Source organism: Macaca fascicularis, chromosome 20, assembly GCF_037993035.2.
Source record: "Macaca fascicularis isolate 582-1 chromosome 20, T2T-MFA8v1.1".
NCBI lineage: Eukaryota > Metazoa > Chordata > Mammalia > Primates > Cercopithecidae > Macaca > Macaca fascicularis.
In genome coordinates this window covers 11591973-11611754 of record NC_088394.1, presented here as the reverse complement: position 1 = coordinate 11611754, position 19782 = coordinate 11591973, and the positions used below count along the sequence as shown (strand labels likewise).

The 19782-nt window shown below is 49.6% G+C and overlaps 1 protein-coding gene across 42 annotated transcripts in view; it reads right to left on the bottom strand.

Annotated features, from left to right (window-relative positions):
• The window catches only part of CIITA (class II major histocompatibility complex transactivator), a 62333-nt gene that overhangs the window by 6526 nt on the left and 36025 nt on the right, over positions 1 to 19782 (bottom strand). For 8 of the 42 annotated variants that reach the window (XM_005591244.3, XM_045381611.2, XM_045381616.2 and 5 more), the window contains 11 exons: positions 19538 to 19618; positions 16995 to 17039; positions 16369 to 16515; positions 15752 to 15895; positions 14661 to 14825; positions 13735 to 13803; positions 10404 to 12054; positions 9366 to 9524; positions 8295 to 8366; positions 2823 to 2903; positions 2019 to 2111 (listed from right to left, as the gene is read on the bottom strand). In XM_005591244.3, the coding sequence (XP_005591301.3) occupies positions 2019 to 2111; positions 2823 to 2903; positions 8295 to 8366; positions 9366 to 9524; positions 10404 to 12054; positions 13735 to 13803; positions 14661 to 14825; positions 15752 to 15895; positions 16369 to 16515; positions 16995 to 17039; positions 19538 to 19618 (2707 nt within the window). Of the gene's footprint in view, positions 1 to 1299; positions 1930 to 2018; positions 2112 to 2822; positions 2904 to 6547; positions 6782 to 8294; positions 8367 to 9365; positions 9608 to 10403; positions 12055 to 13734; positions 13804 to 14660; positions 14826 to 15751; positions 15896 to 16368; positions 16516 to 16994; positions 17040 to 19537; positions 19619 to 19782 lie in introns of those variants that run through there. The other 34 variants (XM_045381613.2, XM_074027740.1, XM_074027750.1 and 31 more) reach the window with 14 other exon arrangements.

The following is a 19782-nucleotide window of genomic DNA, read 5'->3' as shown; positions in this document are numbered from 1 at the left end:
GCTCAGGACCAAACTTGCACGCCTCCCTTTGACCTCAAGGAGAGTTGTGGGTCATAGGCTGTGAATGGCGCTGTTGACAGACTTAAGCTACCTCTTGGTAAATAAGAGGATACTGTTGGGTCCTGTGGCCAAGTGGAGGGCAGGAGTGAGGAGGTGGATGGGAGGGAGAGCGCACCCTCCTGCCCCCACCTGTCCTATGATTCTACAAGATCCCCTCTTTTCACTCTGTGCCACTTTTCAGCACTATAATGAAATAAGTGTTGGCATTATTTGTTTAATGGCTGTGTAATCCTTTCTGCTGGGTTGTGGGCTTCATATGGAGCAGGGCTGTGTCTGTTTTGCTCATTACTGTATCCCTGTGCCTAAAGCACTGCCAGGCACATAGTAGGTGCTCAATAAATACTTAAGTGGGGTGGCAGGTAAGACAGGGAGGGAGGGAAGGACTAAGGAGAAGAAATCTAGCTTACAGTGTTACCTAGGATACTAGAAATTACTGGAGAAGTCCCAGGGTCCTACAATTAAGGAAATTGCTAAGGAAATTCCGGTAAATTCTTTGGCCATCCCAAGACCTTGATAGTGACGGGGAGTGTGGGAAGATTTTGATATCCTCTAGGTTCAGTAAAAAATCATGTTGAACTGGGCATGGTGGCTCATGCCTGTAATCCCAGCATTTTGGGAGGCTGAAGCAGGCAGATCACTTGAGGTCAGGAGTTCAAGACCAGTCTGGCCAACCTGGTGAAACCTCATCTCTACTAAAAATACAAAAGTTAGTTGGGTGTGGTGGTGTATGCCTATAATTCCAGCTACTTGGGAGGTTAAGGTGGGAGAATTGCTTGAACCCAGGAAGTGAAGTTTGCAATAAACTGAGATCATACCACTACACTCAAGCCTGGGCTACACAGCAAGACTCCATCACCAAAAAAAAAAAAAAAATCACATTGACCCAGGCACAGTGACTCATGCCTGCAATCCCAGTACTTTGGGAGGCAGAGGCAGGATGGCTTGAGCTCAGAAGTTCAAGACCAGCCTGGGCAATGTGGCGAAACCATGTCTCTTCAAAAAAATACAAAAATTAGCCGGATGTGATGTTATGCACCTGTCCCAGCTACTCAGAAGGCTGAGGTGGGAGGATTGTTTGAGCCTAGGAGATTGAGACTGCAGTGAGCCATAATTACACCACTGCATTCCACCTTGGGTGACAGAGCGAGACCTTGTCCAAAAAAAGAGAAAAAATCACATTGATCCTCCTGTATCTTATCCATCTCCAACTTCCCAGAGCCCAGAACAGTTTTTAAAAAGTTTTACTGTTTTGATAATAATGCTTTATTCATAAATCCTAATCTGTCTCTCCTATTTCACCCCCAGTATAATTTTCTGTCACCGAACATTATTTTCACTGCTGTACACTTCATAATTACTGACTTGTTTACTTGTTCATTATGTCTCCTCACTAGAATTTAAGATTCCTGAGGTCAGGGGATTTATTTGTTCTGTTTCAAGCTGGGTCTCCAGGGCAGGGCCTAGAAAAGTGTCTGCACATAGTAGGTCCTCCTTAAGTATTTGTAAATTGATAAATGGTTGGGTAATTAAATAAAGAAATGATTGAGTGAGGGGTTGGATGAGTGAGTAAAGAAATGACTGAATGAGTGAATGAATGAATCATTGAATGGAAGGATGAAAGGCTGATTGAATAGGTGAGTGAGTGAATGAATCATTGAATGGAAGGATGAATGGCTGATTGAATAGGTGAGTGAGTGAATGAATGAATTAATGGATGAATCCACTGGGGCTGTGCATGGTAGCTCACACCTATAATCCCAGCACTTTGGGAACCTGAGGTGAGAGGATTTCTTGAGGCCAGGAGTTCAAGGCTGTAGAGCTATGATCATACCACTATATTCCAGCCTGGGTGACAGAGCGAGCCCTTGTCTAAAAAAACAAATTTAAGTTAATTTTTAAAAAGTCAGCTGGACTTTGGGGGCCAGATTCAGCAGGAAGGGCAGGCCCAGCTCACTCACTTGAGAGTTTCCAGGGACTTCAGCTGGGGGAAGGTGGCTGAGAGCTGCGAGACACCCTCGTCCCCGATCTTGTTCTCACTCAGCGCATCCAGGCTGCAGGTGGAATCAGATGGGGGCCATCAGCTAGCGTCCAGGGGGCCATCTGACCCTTCCCATCCCAGTGTGGGCCTCCTCAGCCCTGGTACCTGCCCTTCCCGCCTCCCAGCTCTAATACACCATAGGCAGCCAGCATACTCCTGAGCTTTTCAGACCAGGACTTCATCACCTGGAGGCTCTAACCAGCCAGCCAGGGGACAAAGTAACTTGTGATGGACTCGAATCCCTGTTTAGCTTCTTAGGACCCCCCTGAGGCTTTGCAACTTCCTTAACCTCCATCGTAAAGTAGGACTATGCTCCCCAACCCCTCCCCAGCTGAATTGCTGAGAGCAGCAAATGAGGTTGTGAGGAAAAGAGTTTCAAAGGTCACAAAATGATCTACAACTTTTTTTATTTTGGGGGTTCCCATCTGCTGTGGAGTCATCTCATCACTCATGTGCCAGCCACGTTGAGGATGCAGTAGGTGGAAGAGAGAAAAAAATGGGACAAAGTGAGGGCTTTCCTCTCTGCATGTGCCTTGGGGGCAGGATATGGGGTTGTCAAAACCCAGAGGTTGCTGGACACTGTAGCATGCACCTGTGGTCCCAGCTACTCAGGAGGCTGAGGCAGGAGGACCACATGAGCCCAGGAATTCGAGGCTGCAGTGAGCTATGATCACAGCACTGCATCCAGATGTTGAGAGGAAGGGGTCCCAGAGTCTATACTCACTCCAGATGCTGCAGGGAGGAAAAGGCCGTGAGGATCCGCACCAGTTTGGGGAAAGCCTGGGGGCCTGAGATGGGGCCCAGCCTAGGAGGCAAAGAGCAAGGGTAAGACCTCCAGTCACAGTCACAGCCCCTCATTCAGCCCCAGGGTGGGATAGAGACAAGGCACAGAAGTCAGGTCCTGTCTGAGGCCCCTCCTCTTCCCTTCCACCATAGCCTCTTATGTCCCTGCAATCCTTCCATATAGGACCCCAATCTTTTCTGCTTGGGGTAGATTTCACAGCCCCCCATAACAGGCCAGCTGAGACTGGGAACAGTGGTTCATGTCTGTAATCCCAGCATTTTGAGAGGCCAAGGTAAGAGGACCGCTTGAGCCCAGGAGTTAGAGACCAGCTTGGGCAACATAGCGAGACTCTGTCTCTACAAAAAATACAATAATTAGCCGAGTGTGGTGGTGTGTCCTGTGGTCCCAGCTTCTTAGAAGGATCGCTTGGGCCCAGGAGGTGAAGGAAGCAGTGAGCCATGATCACACCACTGCATTCCAGCCTGGGTAAGAGTGAGACCCTGTCTCAAAAAAAAAAAAAAAGAAAAAGAGGTAAGTTGGACTCTCAGCTTGGGGCTCCCCAACTTTTGTCTCTAAGTAGGGAGCCAGTTCTTACTCTTCCCAACATCCACGGATACCCTTCTCCCTCCCCAGCCTGCGGAAGGAGTCCTCAAATGCCAGCTGAGGACCACCGCCAATGGTAAACCAGGTGGTTGACTAATATACGTTTGCATTTTAATAACAAAAGGAACCATTTGTTGAGCATTTATTATAAGCCAGGGACATGCTAGGCCCTTCCCTTGGCCTAGATCTCATTTACTCCTCAAGACTCTGAGCTACAGGCTCTTCTTACCTCCATTTCACATATAGGGAAACTGAGACACTGGGAGATCAAATAGCTCTTTGGGTCACACAGCCTGGATCAGCATTTAGACCAGACTTCAAGGAGATGAGAAAAATAAGGACAATGAAGGTCCGTTTAGTTTAAAAATATGGTTAAATGCATTCCATATAAAAAGCTGTCTTTTATTCTGCAATTATGTCCTTTGAACTTTTTCAATATTAAAATGATCGTTCTTTGGTAAAATTATGGTGCCAGCAGTGGGTATTTTGTTACTCGTTTGTTTGAATGAGCATCCTTGATAAAAATTTAAAAACAGTAACCGCACACGGTCACTCAAATTCGTTCTGAAATGTTCTTGGTCTCTGAAATCCTGAAGTCTGAGAACCACTGGCCTCAGCAAAAGGCCACAGGATCAGGGTTTGACTTCAGGATCTGGCGTTTGGCTCCCTGCTAAGGGTCTTGGCAAATCCCTTCACCCCTGAGTCTCGGTCTCCTCAAATATTTCACCCCAATCTTATGGGGTTCTTGGATTAAGGAATTCATTGTTAAGTATTGACCGCTTGCCTGTTATGTGCCAGGACCGGGGGGGATGTTGTGGGCCAAACAGATGAAAATCCCTGACTTCTGGGTGCTGACATTCCAGTGGGGAAGACAGACAGGTAATCAAAGACATTGGAAAGCAAGCTGATGTCTGAGATAATGAATCACATAGAAATGTACAGTGCTGAGGGGGATGGAGTTTTATTTTTAACCGTGAGGGCGATGGAGTTTTATTTATTTATTTATTTATTTTTGAGATAGGGTCCCACTCTGTTGCCCAGGCTGGAGTGCAGTGGCACAATCTCAGCTCACTGCAACCTCTGCCTCCCGGTTTCAAGTGATTCTCTTGCCTCAGCCTCCCAAGTAGCTGTGACTACAGGCGCCTGCCACCATGCCCAGCTAATTTTTTTTTTTTTTTTTTTTTTTTTAGTAGAGATGGTATTTCACTATGTTGGCCAGGCTGGTCTCAAACTTCTGGCCTTGTGATCCACCCATCTCGGCCTCCCAAAGTGCTGGGATTACAGGCATAAGCCACTGCACCTGGCTGGAGTTTTATTTTTAACTGTGAGGGTCAGAAAAGGCCTCACTGAGGCCGGGCGTGGTGACTCATGCGTGTAATCCCAGCACTTTGGGAGGCCGAGGCAGGGGGGATCACAAGGTCAGGAGATTGAGACCATCCTGGCCAACATAGTGAAATACCGTTTCTACCAAAAATACAAAAAATTAGTCGGGCGTGGTGGCAGGCACCTGTAGTCCCAGCTACTCGGGAGGCTGAGGCAGGAGAATCACTTGAACTTGGGAGGCGGAGGTTGCAGTGAGTCGAGATTGTGCCACTGTACTCCAGCGTGGGTGACAGAGTGAGACTCCATCAAAAAAAAAAAAAAAGAAGGAAGGAAGGAAGGGAAGGAAGGAAAGGAAGAAAAGGAAGGAAAGAAGGGAGAGAGAGAGAAGGAAGGAAGGAAGGAAGGGTGGGAGGGAGGGAAGGAGGGAAGGAGGGAGGGAGGGAAGAAAGAAAAGAAAAGAAAAGAAAAGAAAAGAAAAGAAAAGAAAAGAAAAGAAAAGAAAAGAAAAGAAACGGCCTCACTGACTAAAAACCAGAGGAGGTGAAGGCGTGAGCCATGCAAATATCTGGGGAGAACCGTTCCAGGCAGAGGGCGCAGCTGGTGTAAAGACCTGGAGACAGAAGCATGCCTAGGAGGGTGACAGCCGGCAAGGAGGCCCTGTGGCTGGAATGGAGAGAGCACCAAGCGAGTGTAGGAGGTAAGGGTGAACATGTGAGTGGGGACTGAATTGGGGAAGGACTTTGTGTACAAGTGGAGTTTCTGTAGGGTTTTGAGTGGTTGAGCACCCTGATTTGACAGACAAATGAGGTCTACAGGGTGCCAGGCACAGTAGAAGTGAGAGAAAATGCCAGAAATAGTCTTCCTTCCTTCCTTCCTTCCTCAGAACCTCCTCAGGGGATTCCGGGCTCCAGGTGGCTGGTCACCGGGCCCTAGGCTGTTCCACCCCATGGCCGCTATTCCCCAGAGTGCAGTTCCGATCTTGAACTAGGGGCTTTTTCTGTTGAAAATAATTTAAGCCAGAAAGGGCCCTCAGTTATTGTTTTCAGACATTTCCCCTTTTCAGCATCGTTTTTACCTCTGGACAATTTTAGCACCTTGTCTCTGTTCAAAACAAGAGACGCTGGCTTTTTTCTGGTGCACAGGGGAACAGTGATCAGGGAGAGCTGACAGCTTGTGGGTGACCAGCTGGGGGACCATGGGCAAGTCACTTGACCTCACCAGGCCTCAGTCTCCTCATCTGTAAAATGGGGAAGATGATGACTATCTGTCTCCCACAGTAGCTCGTGAGATTAATGAGACTATATAAAAAATGCACTGAATTATAGGCCAGGCGTGGTCGTTCACGCCTGTCATCCCAGCACTTTAGAAGGCTGGCCAACATGGGGAAAGCCCGTCTCTACTAGAAATACAAAAATTAGCCAGGCATGGTGGTGTGCACCTGTAATCCCAGCTACTCAGGAGGCTGAGGCAGGAGAATCGCTTGAACCAGGAGGTGGAGATTGCAGTGAGCCGAGATCACACCACTGTATTCTAGCCTGGGTGACAGAGCAAGACCCGATCTCCACAAAAAAAAAGAAAAAAAATAATGCACTGAATATACCACAGGCATTTAACAATTCCTTCCTAATCATTAGATGATCTAGACCCCTACCAAGGAACAAACATTCATTTAGCTTTTTCTGTGGAAGGAACTTAGGGCCAGGCTGACCTGACTTTTATGACTTTGGATAAACTGTGTAAAGTCTCTTGTTCTCAGTGTTGCCATTTGTACAATGGGGGATGATGATAATGCCTCTAGAGGAGGGTCGCCTGAGATAATTGAGATGGAGGGTGAGTTGCAAATTTAAAAGCCTGTTCTAGCCAGGTGCGGGGGCTCACACCTGTAATCCTAGCACTTTGGGAGGCTGAGGTGGGAGGATTGCTTGACTCCAGGAGTTCGAGACCAGTCTGGGCAACATGGTGAAACCCTCTCTCTACAAAAAATACAAAAATTAGCCAGTCAGGGTGGGGCATGCCTATAGTCCCAGTTACTAGGGAGGCTGAGGTGGGAGGATCACTTGAGCCCAGGGAGGTTGAGGCTGTGGTGAGCTGTGACTGCGCCACTGCCCTCCAGCCTGAGGGACAGAGTAAGACTCTGCCTCAAGAAAGAAAAGAAAAGAAAAGAAAAGAAAAGAAAAGAAAAGAAAAGAAAAGAAAAGGAAAGGGAAGGGAAGGGAAGGGAAGGAAGGAAAGAGAAAGGAAAGAAAGGAAAGAAAAGAAAGAAAGGAAGGAAGGAAGAAAGAAAGAAAGAGAAAGAAAGAAAGAAAGAAAGAAAGAAAGAAAGAAAGAAAGAAAGAAAGAAAGAAAAAGAAAGAAAGAAAGAAGGAAAGAAAGAAAGAAACAAAGAGGAAGGAAGAAAGAAAGAAAAAGAGGGGGGAAAGGAGGGAGGGAAGGAAGGAAGGAAGGGAGGAAAGGAAATGAAGGGAAAAGGAAAGAAAGAAAGAGAGAGAGAGAAAGAAAGAAAGAAAGAAAGAAAGAAAGAAAGAAAGAAAGAAAGAAAGAAAGAAAGAAAGAAGCTATGTTCTGACAGATCGAAATATAATAATTATTGTGCTTTCTTGGGGCCCTTGTGTGGTGGACTGCCCCTCCTCAGTGACCCAGATACAACTGGACTCCCTAGAGCCCTGCCTAGGTCTCCATTTCTGTCACCCCAGCAGCACTGTCTAGGATGTTGGCCCCCAGCCCTGGCCGCACATAGAGTGACCAACTGTCCCAGTTTGCCTGGGACTGAGGGACTTCTTGGGATGCAAGACTTTCAGTTCCCCAAACGGGATAGTCCCAGGCAAGCAGGGTTGCTTTTTCATCCTAGCTGCACTTCAAAAGCTCCTGGGAATCCTTGAAACTGAGGGAAAGATTCTCCCCAGGGAGGCCATCCCTTGGCTGTGGAAGTAAACAAGCTCAGGCACAAGAGGCATTGTGCAGCTCCTGGCCACAGGAGGGAAAAGAACTCTATAGTCAGTGGCATCCTCCTGCGGAAGGTTGGGGACACACTGGGCCTTTTCTGATCCCTGGCCAAATTACAATCCCAGGAAAGCCTTTCTTACTCCCCTCTCCCCACTCAGCTCATTCCTTATCCTCACTGAAGCTTCAGTGCAGATATCACCTCCTCCAGGAAGTCCCCCTGACCTCCTCCAGAGGGGAGTTGATTAGACTGTCAGCTCATTGAGGACAGCAGCCTCAGTCATTCAAGTGCTCAATATGTCTGTTGAATGAGTGATGGGAATGACCATGTTAACCAGCAAATGGGTCCATTAGCTTCAAATGCAAGAACCTCCAGCATTTGCCCAGACTGGCCACTTTCCAGCTACTGGAAGCTGTTTCCAAAGTGGTGGGCAAGAGGGTGCGAATGACCCTGGAGATCCATCTCGATTCATATCGTACAAACCCAGCTAATGCTTCAGGGGAAACCTTGCGCAGACCCACGAGACAATCCACCCCTTTGCTTACGCAAACTCCAGTTTCTTTAGGTCCCGAACAGCAGGGAGTTCCCCAGCTGTGTCTTCCGAGGAACTTCTTGTCCTGGAGAGAACAGGCAATGTTAGGGAGAACAGGCATTGCTGTTGCTGAGCCCTTACCCATAGGTCCATGATGGCTGCCCCAGTGCCCCAAATTCCCCAGGGGGATTGCTTTCCTTGGGGCAATTGCTGTCCCCCTCTTAAAAAAAAAGATCTGTCTGGATGCGATGCCTCATGACTGTAGTCCCAGCACTTTGGGAGGCTGAGCCAGGAGGATCGCTTGAGGCCAAGAGTTCAAGACCAGCCTGGGCAACATAGCAAGATCCCTGTGTCTACAAAAACTTAAAAAATCATCTGGTGTGATGACATGCACCTATAATCCCAGCTACTTGGGAGGCTGAGGCAGGAGGATCGCTTGAGCTCAGGAGTTCCAAAGGTGCACTAAGCTATGATTGCACTGCTGTACTCTAGTCTGGTACACAGAGCAAGACCCTGTCTCTAAGAAATAATAAAAATAAAAATAAAAGATCTCAGGACTGTACCTTTCATGGAAATGAGCCTCAGATTAGGCACTTACCAGTACCTATCCCAGACAGCACTTAAGAGGTGCTCAAACAACATGTGACGAAGGAATGAATGAAAGACAGTTTACTTGTTCTGTAATCCAGTTTTGTCTGCCTTCTGGACCTTAGCTCTGCCATCTATAAATTCGGGACAACAGTTGTCCTAAATACCTCAAAGGGTGGCAGTGGGTGTCACTTCTGTTACTAGATGCACAAGGCATCCTTGTTAACTCCTAGAAGGGGAGAGGTTCTCCATGGCTTTACCTAAGACTTGGACACATGATAGCAGGTTTTGAATGCAGCAAAATTTTCAATTCTGGAGGCTCCGCCTGGGCAGTGAGTGCAGTGAGAGACTCTGGCTGGCCAATGCCCAGAAAGAGGGCATGGGGTGTCCCAGAGGACAGGGGGCACTGCAAATGCCCATGACAAACTTGAGAATGGGTCCTACATGTCCTCAACCTGCATGGTGTGAACCACCTCCCATCCGCCTCTCCCCTCACCTCTGAGTCTGCACAAGCTTTCCCAGGTCTTCCACATCCTTCAGGGACTTGGCTTTGAAAGGTTCAATGGTGAACTTCTCCTCTGCTGCCTGAAGTAGCTCAGTCTCCCCATGCTGCCGCAGGGACTCCCACAGCGCCACCGTGTCGCTCAAGGCAGCCCTGTGGAGGGAGGGCCTCAGACCCAGGCACGGTGACCAGGCTAGACCTTAGTGGAAGGGCAGCTCCATGAAGGGTCCTCCTACCTATTAAAATACTTTCTTTCCTTAGCTCAACCTCTACCTTTCCCAGAAAGCCTTCCATGACCACTCCAGCCTTTGTTGATTCCTACTTTCTCACAACTCGCACGGTGGTTTTCTTTCACTTTTTGCTTCGGCTACCAGGAAGCTCACTGCCAAATTATTGGCACAATTATGTAGGACCTTGCAGCTTGGGTAAAGTATGTTTAGCGGGGAATATGGAAGGAATCCTCTGGAGATTAAGCTGAAATGCTCAAGCAGATTGCAGACCAACTTAATGAAACCAAATTGAGGAATTTAGACTTCATCGTGACAGTGGTGGAGTGTCCCTGAAGGATTGTAAGCAGGGATGGGATACAATCAGATTCAAGTTCTGAGAAGATTGGTCTGGTTGCTGAATATAAAATGGAGCGGAAGAGGAGAGAATGGAGGCAGAGAGTCCAAGGGAAGGCCATGGCTTTACTCTTAGCATAAGAAAACAGTGGCTTGCTCAGGGGGTGGAAAGAATAAAACAAATTTGAGCCCAGGCCAGTCTCAGATTCTACACATATCCCAGTGACTGGCACATGGCAGGCCTTCAAATATTGATTGGGAGAATGCCACTGCCTCTCACTTGCTGTGTGGCAAGTGGCCGCCCCTCTCTGAGCCTCAACATCCTCATCTTAAAAATGGAGAGAATCCATTCTGCCCCACCCGGCTGCCCTGAGTACTAAAAGAGACCCCACAGAGCACTGGGCTTGGCACCAAGACCACAGTTAATGCCCAACACAAGGATGCCTCTTCCCCTGACCCCTCGCCCCACCTGAAATGGGTGACACAGCTGAGTCCCACGAGGCTCCCCAATCCAGAGGGGTCAATGCCAGTGTTGCGGAGGTCCAGGGCGAAGTCTTGGCCTGCAGCCTCCAAGGCCTTGCCCAATACATGTGCATCGGGAGGTGTAAGACGGGTGCCCAGAAAAGAGAGGCGGGCAGGGAGCTCCTGCACCACGTGCTGCCAAATTCCAGCCTCCTCAGCCTCGTGGGCACAGTGCAGCAGCTCCAGCAGCTGCCGCGCCCGCAGTGTGCCCGGCTGCAGCCGCTTCAAGTACCTTGCTAGCACCTTCTGCTTCCTGTCCGCGAAGGCAGTCGCCGATGGCCCGACTAGGGCTCCCAGGCAGCGGGCGCGAGGCTGGAAGATCAGCCCAGTCAGAAAGCGTGGCACGCCCTCCAGCCAGTTGTCATAGGGCCTCTTCTTCCTTGGGGTCAATGCTAGATACTGCGGGAGCTCCTTGTCCTTGATTTCACCACTCAGAGCCAGCCACAGGGCCCCCAGGAAGCATTGCAGGAGGAAGCTGGGGAAGGCCAGCTCGGACTCTGTGGCCCCTGGGGGGTGTTGCACTAAGCCTTTGGCCATCGCCCAGGTCCTCACGTCTGCAGATGGGAACTGGTTCTCCTGTAGGGTACTTTGGTGTCTGCGGCCCAGCTCCCAGGCCAACTTGGCCAGCTCTGCCAGGGCCCCCGGGGGGCCATTGAGGGCTGCACGGCCCAGCAGGCCGACATAGAGTCCCGTGAGTGTGGAGGGCAGCTCGGCGTCCTCCCCAAGCTCCAGTAGGGCCTCTGAGAGCTGGCACACTGCCTGGCACAAAGTGGGGCTATGGCTGTGACTGAGAAGAAATGGCCGGTCCCGGAGGAGCGCCAGGGCTCTGTCTTGGTGCTCGGTCATCCCTGAGCACTCAAAGTAGCGCATCACATAGGCCTGGGCCTGCTCCATGGAGAACCCAGACAGCTCAAACAGGGCGTCGGCCTTGCTCAGGCTCTGGACCAGGCGACCCCGGGGCCGGGCTGTGAGGAGGAGGGTGCAACCTCGGAGCAGCTTCTTCTGGAAAAGGCCAGCTAGCAGTCCCCGGAGGGAGCAGGGCTCGGCCAGTGCCGGGCCGCATGTGCTGTGCAGGAAGCCGTCTTGCGCTTCCAGCTCCTCAAAGGCGTCTAGGATGAGCAGAATGCGGTCAGGTCTCTTTACGATGTGGCTGAAAACTTCATCGGCTGCCACGAGTGGCCGTGGGCCCAGGGAGAAGAGCAGGTCCTGCAGGCGGTAGACATCCCCCGGGCGGTTCAAGCAGTGGCAGGGGACAGAGAAGACAAAGTCGTATTGGGGAAGCCGGCCACAAGCCCAGGCCCGGCTCACTGCCCCAGCCCAATAGCTCTTGCCCTGACCAGCTTTGCCCAGCATAGCAATCACTTGTGTCTCACGTGGCCTCCGGTGCTCCTTGGCAGCCAGCAGACCCTCAGCCAGGCCTCCTTGGGCCAGCTGCCGTTCTGCCCAGTCTGGGGTGGCCAGTTCCCGCTCCAGGCTCTTGCTGCTGCTTCTCTCCAGCCTGGCCTGCACCAGATCCACCTCCATCAGGATGCCATCGGGGCCTGTGGGCTCGGCCCGATACGTGTCCTGCAGTGAGCGGTAGAACTGCTCCACCGACTCTGCAAAGGCCAGGGGCATGTCAGGGTAGGGGTATGCGAGAGGCAGGGCCAGGGCCAGCCACCACAAGGCCAGCACTGCCACCATGATTTGCATCTGTTCCCCACACAGTTTTTGTTTGTTTGTTTGTTTTGTTTTGCTTTGAGACAGGGTCTGGCTTTGTTGCCCAGGCTAGAATGCAGTGGTGTGATCATAGCTCACTGCAGCCTCAACCTCCTGGGCTCAAGCGATCCTCCCGACTGCACCTCCCAAGTAGCTGGGACCACAGACATGTGACATCATGTCCAGATAATTTTTTTGTAGAGATGGAGTCTCACTATGTTGCCCAGGCTGGAGTGCAATGGCACAATCATGGCCCACCGCAGACTCAACCTTGCAGGCTCAAGCAATCTTCCCACCTCAGTCTTCTGAGTAGCTGGGACTAAAGGCACCCACTGCCATGCCTGGCTAATTTTTCTTTTTTGTTTTTTGTAGAGCTAAGTTCTTACTATTTTGCCCAGGCTGGTCTTGAACTCCTGGGCTCAAGCAATCCTTCTGCCTTGGCCTCCCAAGGTGCTGGAATTATAGGTGTGAGCCACCACATCTGGTCCCCATACTGTCTTCATCAACTGCTTCATTCAGTCACCCACTCATTCATTAGTTCACTCATTTCCACATCCATTCATTCACTCATCCTTTCTCTTGTTTATCTGTCCACTCCTTTTAGACCTTTTCTCTCTCTCTTTTTTTTTTTTCTGAGATGGATCTTGCTCTATCGCCCAGGCTGGAGTGCAGAGGCACAATCTCAGCTCATGGCAACCTCCACCTCCTGGGTTTAAGCAATTCTCCTGCCTCGGCCTGCCAAGTAGCTGGGATTACAGGCACCCACCACCACGTCCAGCTAATTTTTGTATTTTTAATAGAGACGGGGTTTCACTATGTTGGCCGGGCTGGTCTCGAACTCCTGACCTCAGGTGATCCACCTGCCTTGGCCTCCCAAAGTGCTGGGATTACAGGTGTAAGCCACGATGCCCGGCCACCTTTTCTCATTCCTTCATTTACTCAGTAAACTTTTTCTTCTCTTGATCACTACCAACTCACCATGGGGAGGTCATGGGAGGGAGTGTTAGGAGTTAAGACAGTGGAGTCCACGTGTCTGGGTTCAAATCCCAGCTCTACCATTTGGAGCAATTCTGAGCATGTTATACATCCCACCATGCCTCAGTAGCCTCATCTGGAAAATGGGGATGATATTGGGATTGTGCGACACTTTAATGATTTAATATACCTAACATGCTTAGACCAGTATGTGAGAGTAAGTATTTTGTAATTTAGCAATTCTGCTATTCACTGGTTTATTCCCACTTTCCATTGCTCCCATCCTCATCAACTTCTCACTTCATCCACTCGCTCACTCCATCATTCACTTGCCCCTCATTCATTCTCTCAGCCTGAAAATGAGATGTTAACACCCAGTGCAGGCTTATTGGAGGGCAATAAATATTATTTAAGGGAGTGGTGGAGTGAATGGTGAAATGACGGCATCATCAAATAAGTGAATGAATGAATGAATGAATAAATAAATAAATGAGTGTGTGAGCCAACAAAGAAGGGATTGAATAAACATCAAGTGAATGAGTGATGTGAAGCCAGATTTGGGCTTCCATCTCCAGCACCCAGGGCAGAGATCCCGCACCACTCACCAGGCCATTTTGGAAGCTTGTTGGAGACCTCTCCAGCTGCCTGGCATTGGGTGGGGGACGTCTTGTGCTCTGGAGATGGAGAAGCAGGTACCAGATTTAGGGTGAGGGTTACCCCTGGGGACTCCCCTCCCTCTGGGCCACTTAGTCCTTACAGCCTTCGTGGGCTGAGTTTCCCAAGTTGGAGGTTATAAGATTATCGGCCTGAAGCTGTATCTAACTCAAAGGTGTCTTTCTTTGGCCAACTGTACTTTAAAAAATTTCACCTATGTTTAAAAAAAAAAAAAAATAACAATATCAGGTGGGGTGCAGTGGCTCACGCCTGTAATCCTAGCACTTTGGGAGGCCAAGGCAGGTGGATCACTTGAGATCAGGAGTTCAAGACCTGCCTGGCCAACATGGTAAAATTTGTCTCTGCTGAAATTACAAAAATTAGCCAGGTGTGGTGGTGCACACCTGTAATCCCAGCTGCTCCAGAGGCTGAGGCAGGAGAATCGCTTGAACCTGTAGGGTGGAGGTTGCAGTGAGCTGAGATTGCACCACTGCACTCTAGCCTGAGCAACAGAGCGAGACTCCATCTCAACAATAAACAAATAAATAATAAAATTAAAATTAAAAAATCACAATATCTATGTAAAAATCAGGGTTTTCAGCTTCAAAAGGCCTGGCCACATTGTCTGGCTTTTCTGCTGGGTAACAAGCAGCTGAAGGCTGATGGCTGTATTTGGGTGGGATGTGGATTCTCTGGCTGTCCCCTCCCCCACAACCATGCCTCCAGTCCCCAGAGACCCTCCCTGTCCTGACTGACCCCTAAACATGACCTGCTGTCCCTACAGGCAGCTTTGCTTATGGATCTTATCCAAGACAATTCCTTCCCCAGGGCCTTGATCCTGCTTCTAGTACATCTCACAGGCCCTGAGGGTTCTTACCTGTCACGTTTGCTCGGGAGATCAGGGCAGGTTCAGGCATGCTGGGCAGGTCAGTGGCTGATGGAGCGAAGGGGCTGGTGGAGCCTGGTCGGTCTGGAGATGTCGGGAGGCCATGGACAGTGAGTCCACTGGGAGGGGGTACTTGGCTGGCCTGGGGCACCTCACCTACATTGGGGGTAGAGAGGGGTGTGAGAACAACCAGGTATTGATTCCAGAAATGCACTTGGGTCACCCCTACTCCAAACTGGGCTGTGGAGCTCACGAAGTCCGGAGAGAAGAGAGGAGAACTTCCAAAGGAAGATATTTCAGGACAGAGCTGAGGAAAGAGCTCTGGATTTACATCTAGCTCCTGGAACCTTGCTTTTCCAATCTGTGAAATGGGCGCAATTAGCTCATTAGGAGCTTAGGGCAGGTACTACTATTTCACTGTTCCTGCTGTGTGGTAAGTGCTCATTTTCCTAGATATCAGGAACTGCTTCTCTGCTTCTGAGATACCAGTGCATTATACTGAAACTGTCATGCAACCATGAACGGATGCTCTGGACTTGAGTGGAAGCATCCTCCTGGCCTCATCCCTAAAAGCCCAAACACACCTTCCCTGGGACAATTCACAAGCCCTCAGTGTGGTGGGTCAGTAGGGATCATTTTACTGATTAGGAAACAAGACAAATCAGAGAAAGCTATGCAAGGATGCACACCAAACTATTCACATCAGCATACTAAAAGAGTGAAACAGTGAATTCTTGTAAACATCACTTATCATTAGCTTATTAATGCACATGTATTGATGTCACAATTTAAAAACAAAAACATTAAATAAAAAATAAGGAAAAACTAAGGGTCAGAAGGGGAAAGCAACATATAGAAGGCCATACAATCACTCTTGGTCATGCACCCAGACCGCCTCAGAAATCTCTGCCCCTCTGCTTTGATTTTTGGGAAATGGGGACAGAGAAAGTTGTGCTGGGGAGGGAGGATCATGAGAAGGTGCTAGGGCACCACTGCCAAGTATGTGGAGTATGGGGAGGATGAGGTCAGGGAGTAGTCAGGTAGGAGGGAGAGGTGGTCGGAGAGCCAGGCCCTGCACTCACCGTGGTAGATGAATATACTGGAGACCCCTGTTCCAGTCCCAGAGATTTGCCAGAGCCCCTGGGGCACAGTGGAGACGGTGGGGACAAACTGGATGGGTCCCTCAGGGAGATTCAGGCAGCTCAACGAGGAACTGGAGGAAGGCACTGCAAGAGACAAAGGCAGTGAGGTGGGATCTTGCATAGCACCTGTGTTTGTGATTCTGCTTTTGCTTATTTGATTAATGTCTGACTTCCCTAAAGGGCCCTAATTTCTCTAAGAGCAGTAGCTGTTTCTGTCCTGCCCTGATGGCATTCTTAGCACCTAGCAGAGCAGCTGGCACAGAGAAGGAGCTCCATGAAGAACTGATGAATGAATGAGGCTGGCAGGTGAATGCCCTAATTGGTGGAGATTCCCTCCTAATCCTTGCACGGATGCGTTTCCTTCCGAGGCATGTTCTCTGCCAGGGATTGAACTGATGGGGGCCCCAAGGATGAAACTGGCTGGGGCAGAGGTGAGTGACACTGATAGGGTCGGGGAGAGGGGAGGTCCAGTTCCTGGCAGTCCCTGCCTTGGTGTCAATTCCTTATCCACCTCCCAAGAGGGAGAAAGCCCACCCTCTCCAAGCCCCCTAACATACTGGGCATCTGATTGGTTTCCTCTAGGCGCATCCGGCCGGAGGCTGGCTCCTGGTTGAACAGAGTAGGCAGTGGCAGGCAGGGCAGGGTGGAGGAGTTGCTCACTGGTCCCACCAAGAAACTGCCAGTCACCACAGCGGGGGGCTCAGCTGTGAGAAAGGGGGCTGTGTTAGAGGCTGGGTGCTTGGAGGGGCCTTCCTGGGATGGGGAGGGCCCCAGAGTGGCGTGAATCTCTCTCCTGACAGAGGAAATGCTTGTCATCCTCTCAGCCCTGGCTGCAGCTGTGTTGATCAGCAACTGCTCTGTGCCAGGCAGCCCCCCAGTCCTCTCCCTGTGACTTGGCTCTGAGAGCTTTGCTGAGCAGGACCCTAGGGCTTCCACACGGAGAGCTCGGGCAGAACAGAACCTATGAACAGGCTGTTAGCTCCAAGGCCCTACCACCTTCCACAAACAGTCGTGAGCCCTTCAGGGGACCCTAAGAGGCCCCAAGCTCTCAGGCTCTGCCCAAAGAAGGGCAGGGGCTGTACCATGCACCATCCCCAACTGACTTGGGCCAGGAGTTCAATCTCTTCCATCCTCTCCCCAAGTTATCCATCCCTCCGAACCCTAGCCCACCTGCCCTGCTCACCTGGCTTCCAGTGCTTCAGGTCTGCCGGAAGCTCCTCTGGGAAGGCTGCAGAGAGAACATATGGTCAGCTGCCCCAGGGAGAGGATGTCCCAAGCCAGGAGAGGCTCAGGACTCCAGCAGGCCATATGGCCTTAACTTCCAGGTTGGGAAGTGGTCTTGTACGTCCCTTTACGTCCCCTTCCTCTAACCATTCCAACCCCAGCTCCTTGGCTTGAACCCAAATCCCATCTCAAACCACCCCAGGCAGTGCAGCAGCAGAAGAGACCTAGCCACAAATGGGGACACAACACGGGTTTTAACTAAAAAACAAAATAGAACAAAGCAAAGCAACCTGCTATTGAGTCCCTTCCTAGCTGTGTGCCTTTGCAATGCAGCTTCTCTGAACCTTTGATCTCACATCTATGAAATGGGGGTGGTGGTTCCTACATTGCAGGAGTATGCCAGAAATCCGTGAGTGAGTATCAAGCACTCACATCAACAGATTAAAAACCCATATATCCCTTAGCAAGGGTCTGCTTAAACAAATTATGGTTCATCTACCCAAGAAAACACCACATGGCCTTAAAATAAAGGATGCTGAAGTACACAAGGGGAAGTGTAAATCTGCAATTTACACTTGAAATGTACATTGAAATGTACCAAAAATATAAAGAATGAGTGGGTGGATGGATAGAGGGATGGACAGATGGATAGAGATGTGATGAGATGAATAAAACCCAACATTAATTGTAGAATCAAAGTGGTACATGGTGGGTATATGGACCTTCATAGTACCATTCTTTCACCTTTTCTGTATCTTGAAAACATTTTTTTCTTTTTTGAAACAGAGTCTAGCTCTGTTGCCCAGGCTGGAGTGCAGTGGCGCAATCTTGGCTCACTGCAACCTCTGCCTCTTGGGTTCAAGTGATTATCTTGCCGTCACCTCTCCAGTAGCTGGGATTACAGGCGTTTGCCACTATGCCTGGCTAATTTTTGTATTTTTAGTAGAGATGGGGTTTCGCTATGCTGGCCAGGCTGGTCTCAAACTCCTGACCTCAGGTGATCTGCCTGCCTTGGCCTCCCAAAGTGCTGGGATTACAGATGTGAGCCACTGTGGCCGACTGAAAACTTTCATGATAAAATCTTGGGGGGAAATATTTATCAAATGAAAACATAAAGAAGAAAAACAAAGAAAATAAAGAAACTGCTGAAGATAGGACCATGTCCTCTCCCTCAATAATATGGAATGTGACCTCCCAGACATAGTAAATGAAGAAAGCGAAGTACAGAATAGTGTAAATAAAATGTGGCCATTTGCATGGAAAATTAAAGCAAATACAAGAGCTTGTTTTATTTTTGACAAGGCAAGAAGGAAGCTGGTCACATAGGTTGACTAAGATAGCAAAACTGAGAGAACTATAGAACAGAAGTGGGAGGGAGATTTTTTTTTTTTTTCACTGAATATTCTTTTTGTTGTTGTTGTTTGAGACAGAGTCTCACTCTGTCATCCAGGCTGGAGTGCAGTGGCGTGATCTTGGCTCACTGCAACCTCTGCTTCCTAGGTTCAAGCGATTCTCCTGCCTCAGCCTCCTGAGTAGCTGGGATTACAGGCATACACCACCACACCCGGCTAATTTTTGTACTTTTTGGTAGAGACGTGGTTTCACCATGTTGGCCAGGCAGGTGTCAAACTCCTGACCTCAAGTGATCCACCCCCCTTGGTCTCCCAAACTGCTGGGATTACAGGCGTGAGCCACCGCGCCCAGCCTTCACTGAATATTCTTTGCACTTTTAAAATTCTTATACCCTGTGTGCGATTCACCCGTTTTAAAAATAAATAAATAGATACAGGGCTTACCCATAGTCAGACCCATAGTAAGTACTCAGTTAACTGTTACACCCATTTTGCAGGTGTTTTCATTCAACAGCTATCTATTGAGTCGCTACTGCATACCAGGCACTGCACTAGATGCTGAGGAAGCAGTCATGAGCAAGAAAGACGAGGTCCCTGTGCTCACAGTGGCAGAGCAAGGCATAAAATATGTCCAGATGGTAATGAGCGCTAAACTGCAAGGAAAAAGACACACAAGGTGAGAATAACTGAGCTAATCTACAGGGAAGAGTGGTCAGAGAAGGGTTCCAGGAGAAGGTGACAGTTTAGCCAAGACCAGAAAGATTCAAAGGAGTCAGCCATGGGAAGAACTGGGGGAAGAGCATTTCAGGTAGAGACTATAGCAAATGCCAAGACCCTGAGGCTTGAAAGGGCACATGGGTTACAGGAGTGGAGAAGCTGGTGGTGGCTGAAGTGTGGCGGCTCATAGTGGATTTGGAGAGGGAGGAAGGGCCATGCAGGCCTTGTGGCATGTATTTTGTAGCCATTGGAGGGTTATCAGGGCCATGAAATAATCAGATGTACATTTTAAAGCTCCTGTCGGCTTTTAAAGCACCTCCCAGCCAGGCAGGACTTAGCGAGGGAAGCAAGTTGGAGCCACAGCAGGCTTTGGAGTCAAGGAAAGGCCAGGTCTCAAGCAATTCTAGGTTGGATCAGGGAGGGGCTCACTCACGTCTTTTCTGACTTTTCTGCCCAACTTCTGCTGGCATCTCCATACTGTCACCGATCACTTCATCTGGTCCTATGTGCTCTACTTTGAGAAAAACCAGAGACCAACTCACACAATCAGTGGAAGCCCAAGGTGAGTGTCTATTGTCCGCACCTTGGGGAGAGGGGTCTGACTGCCCATAAATGAATGGTCATCAAGTATTAGGGCGCCCCCCAAGGAAGAAGTCAGGAAATGCAGGCTGAGCCAAG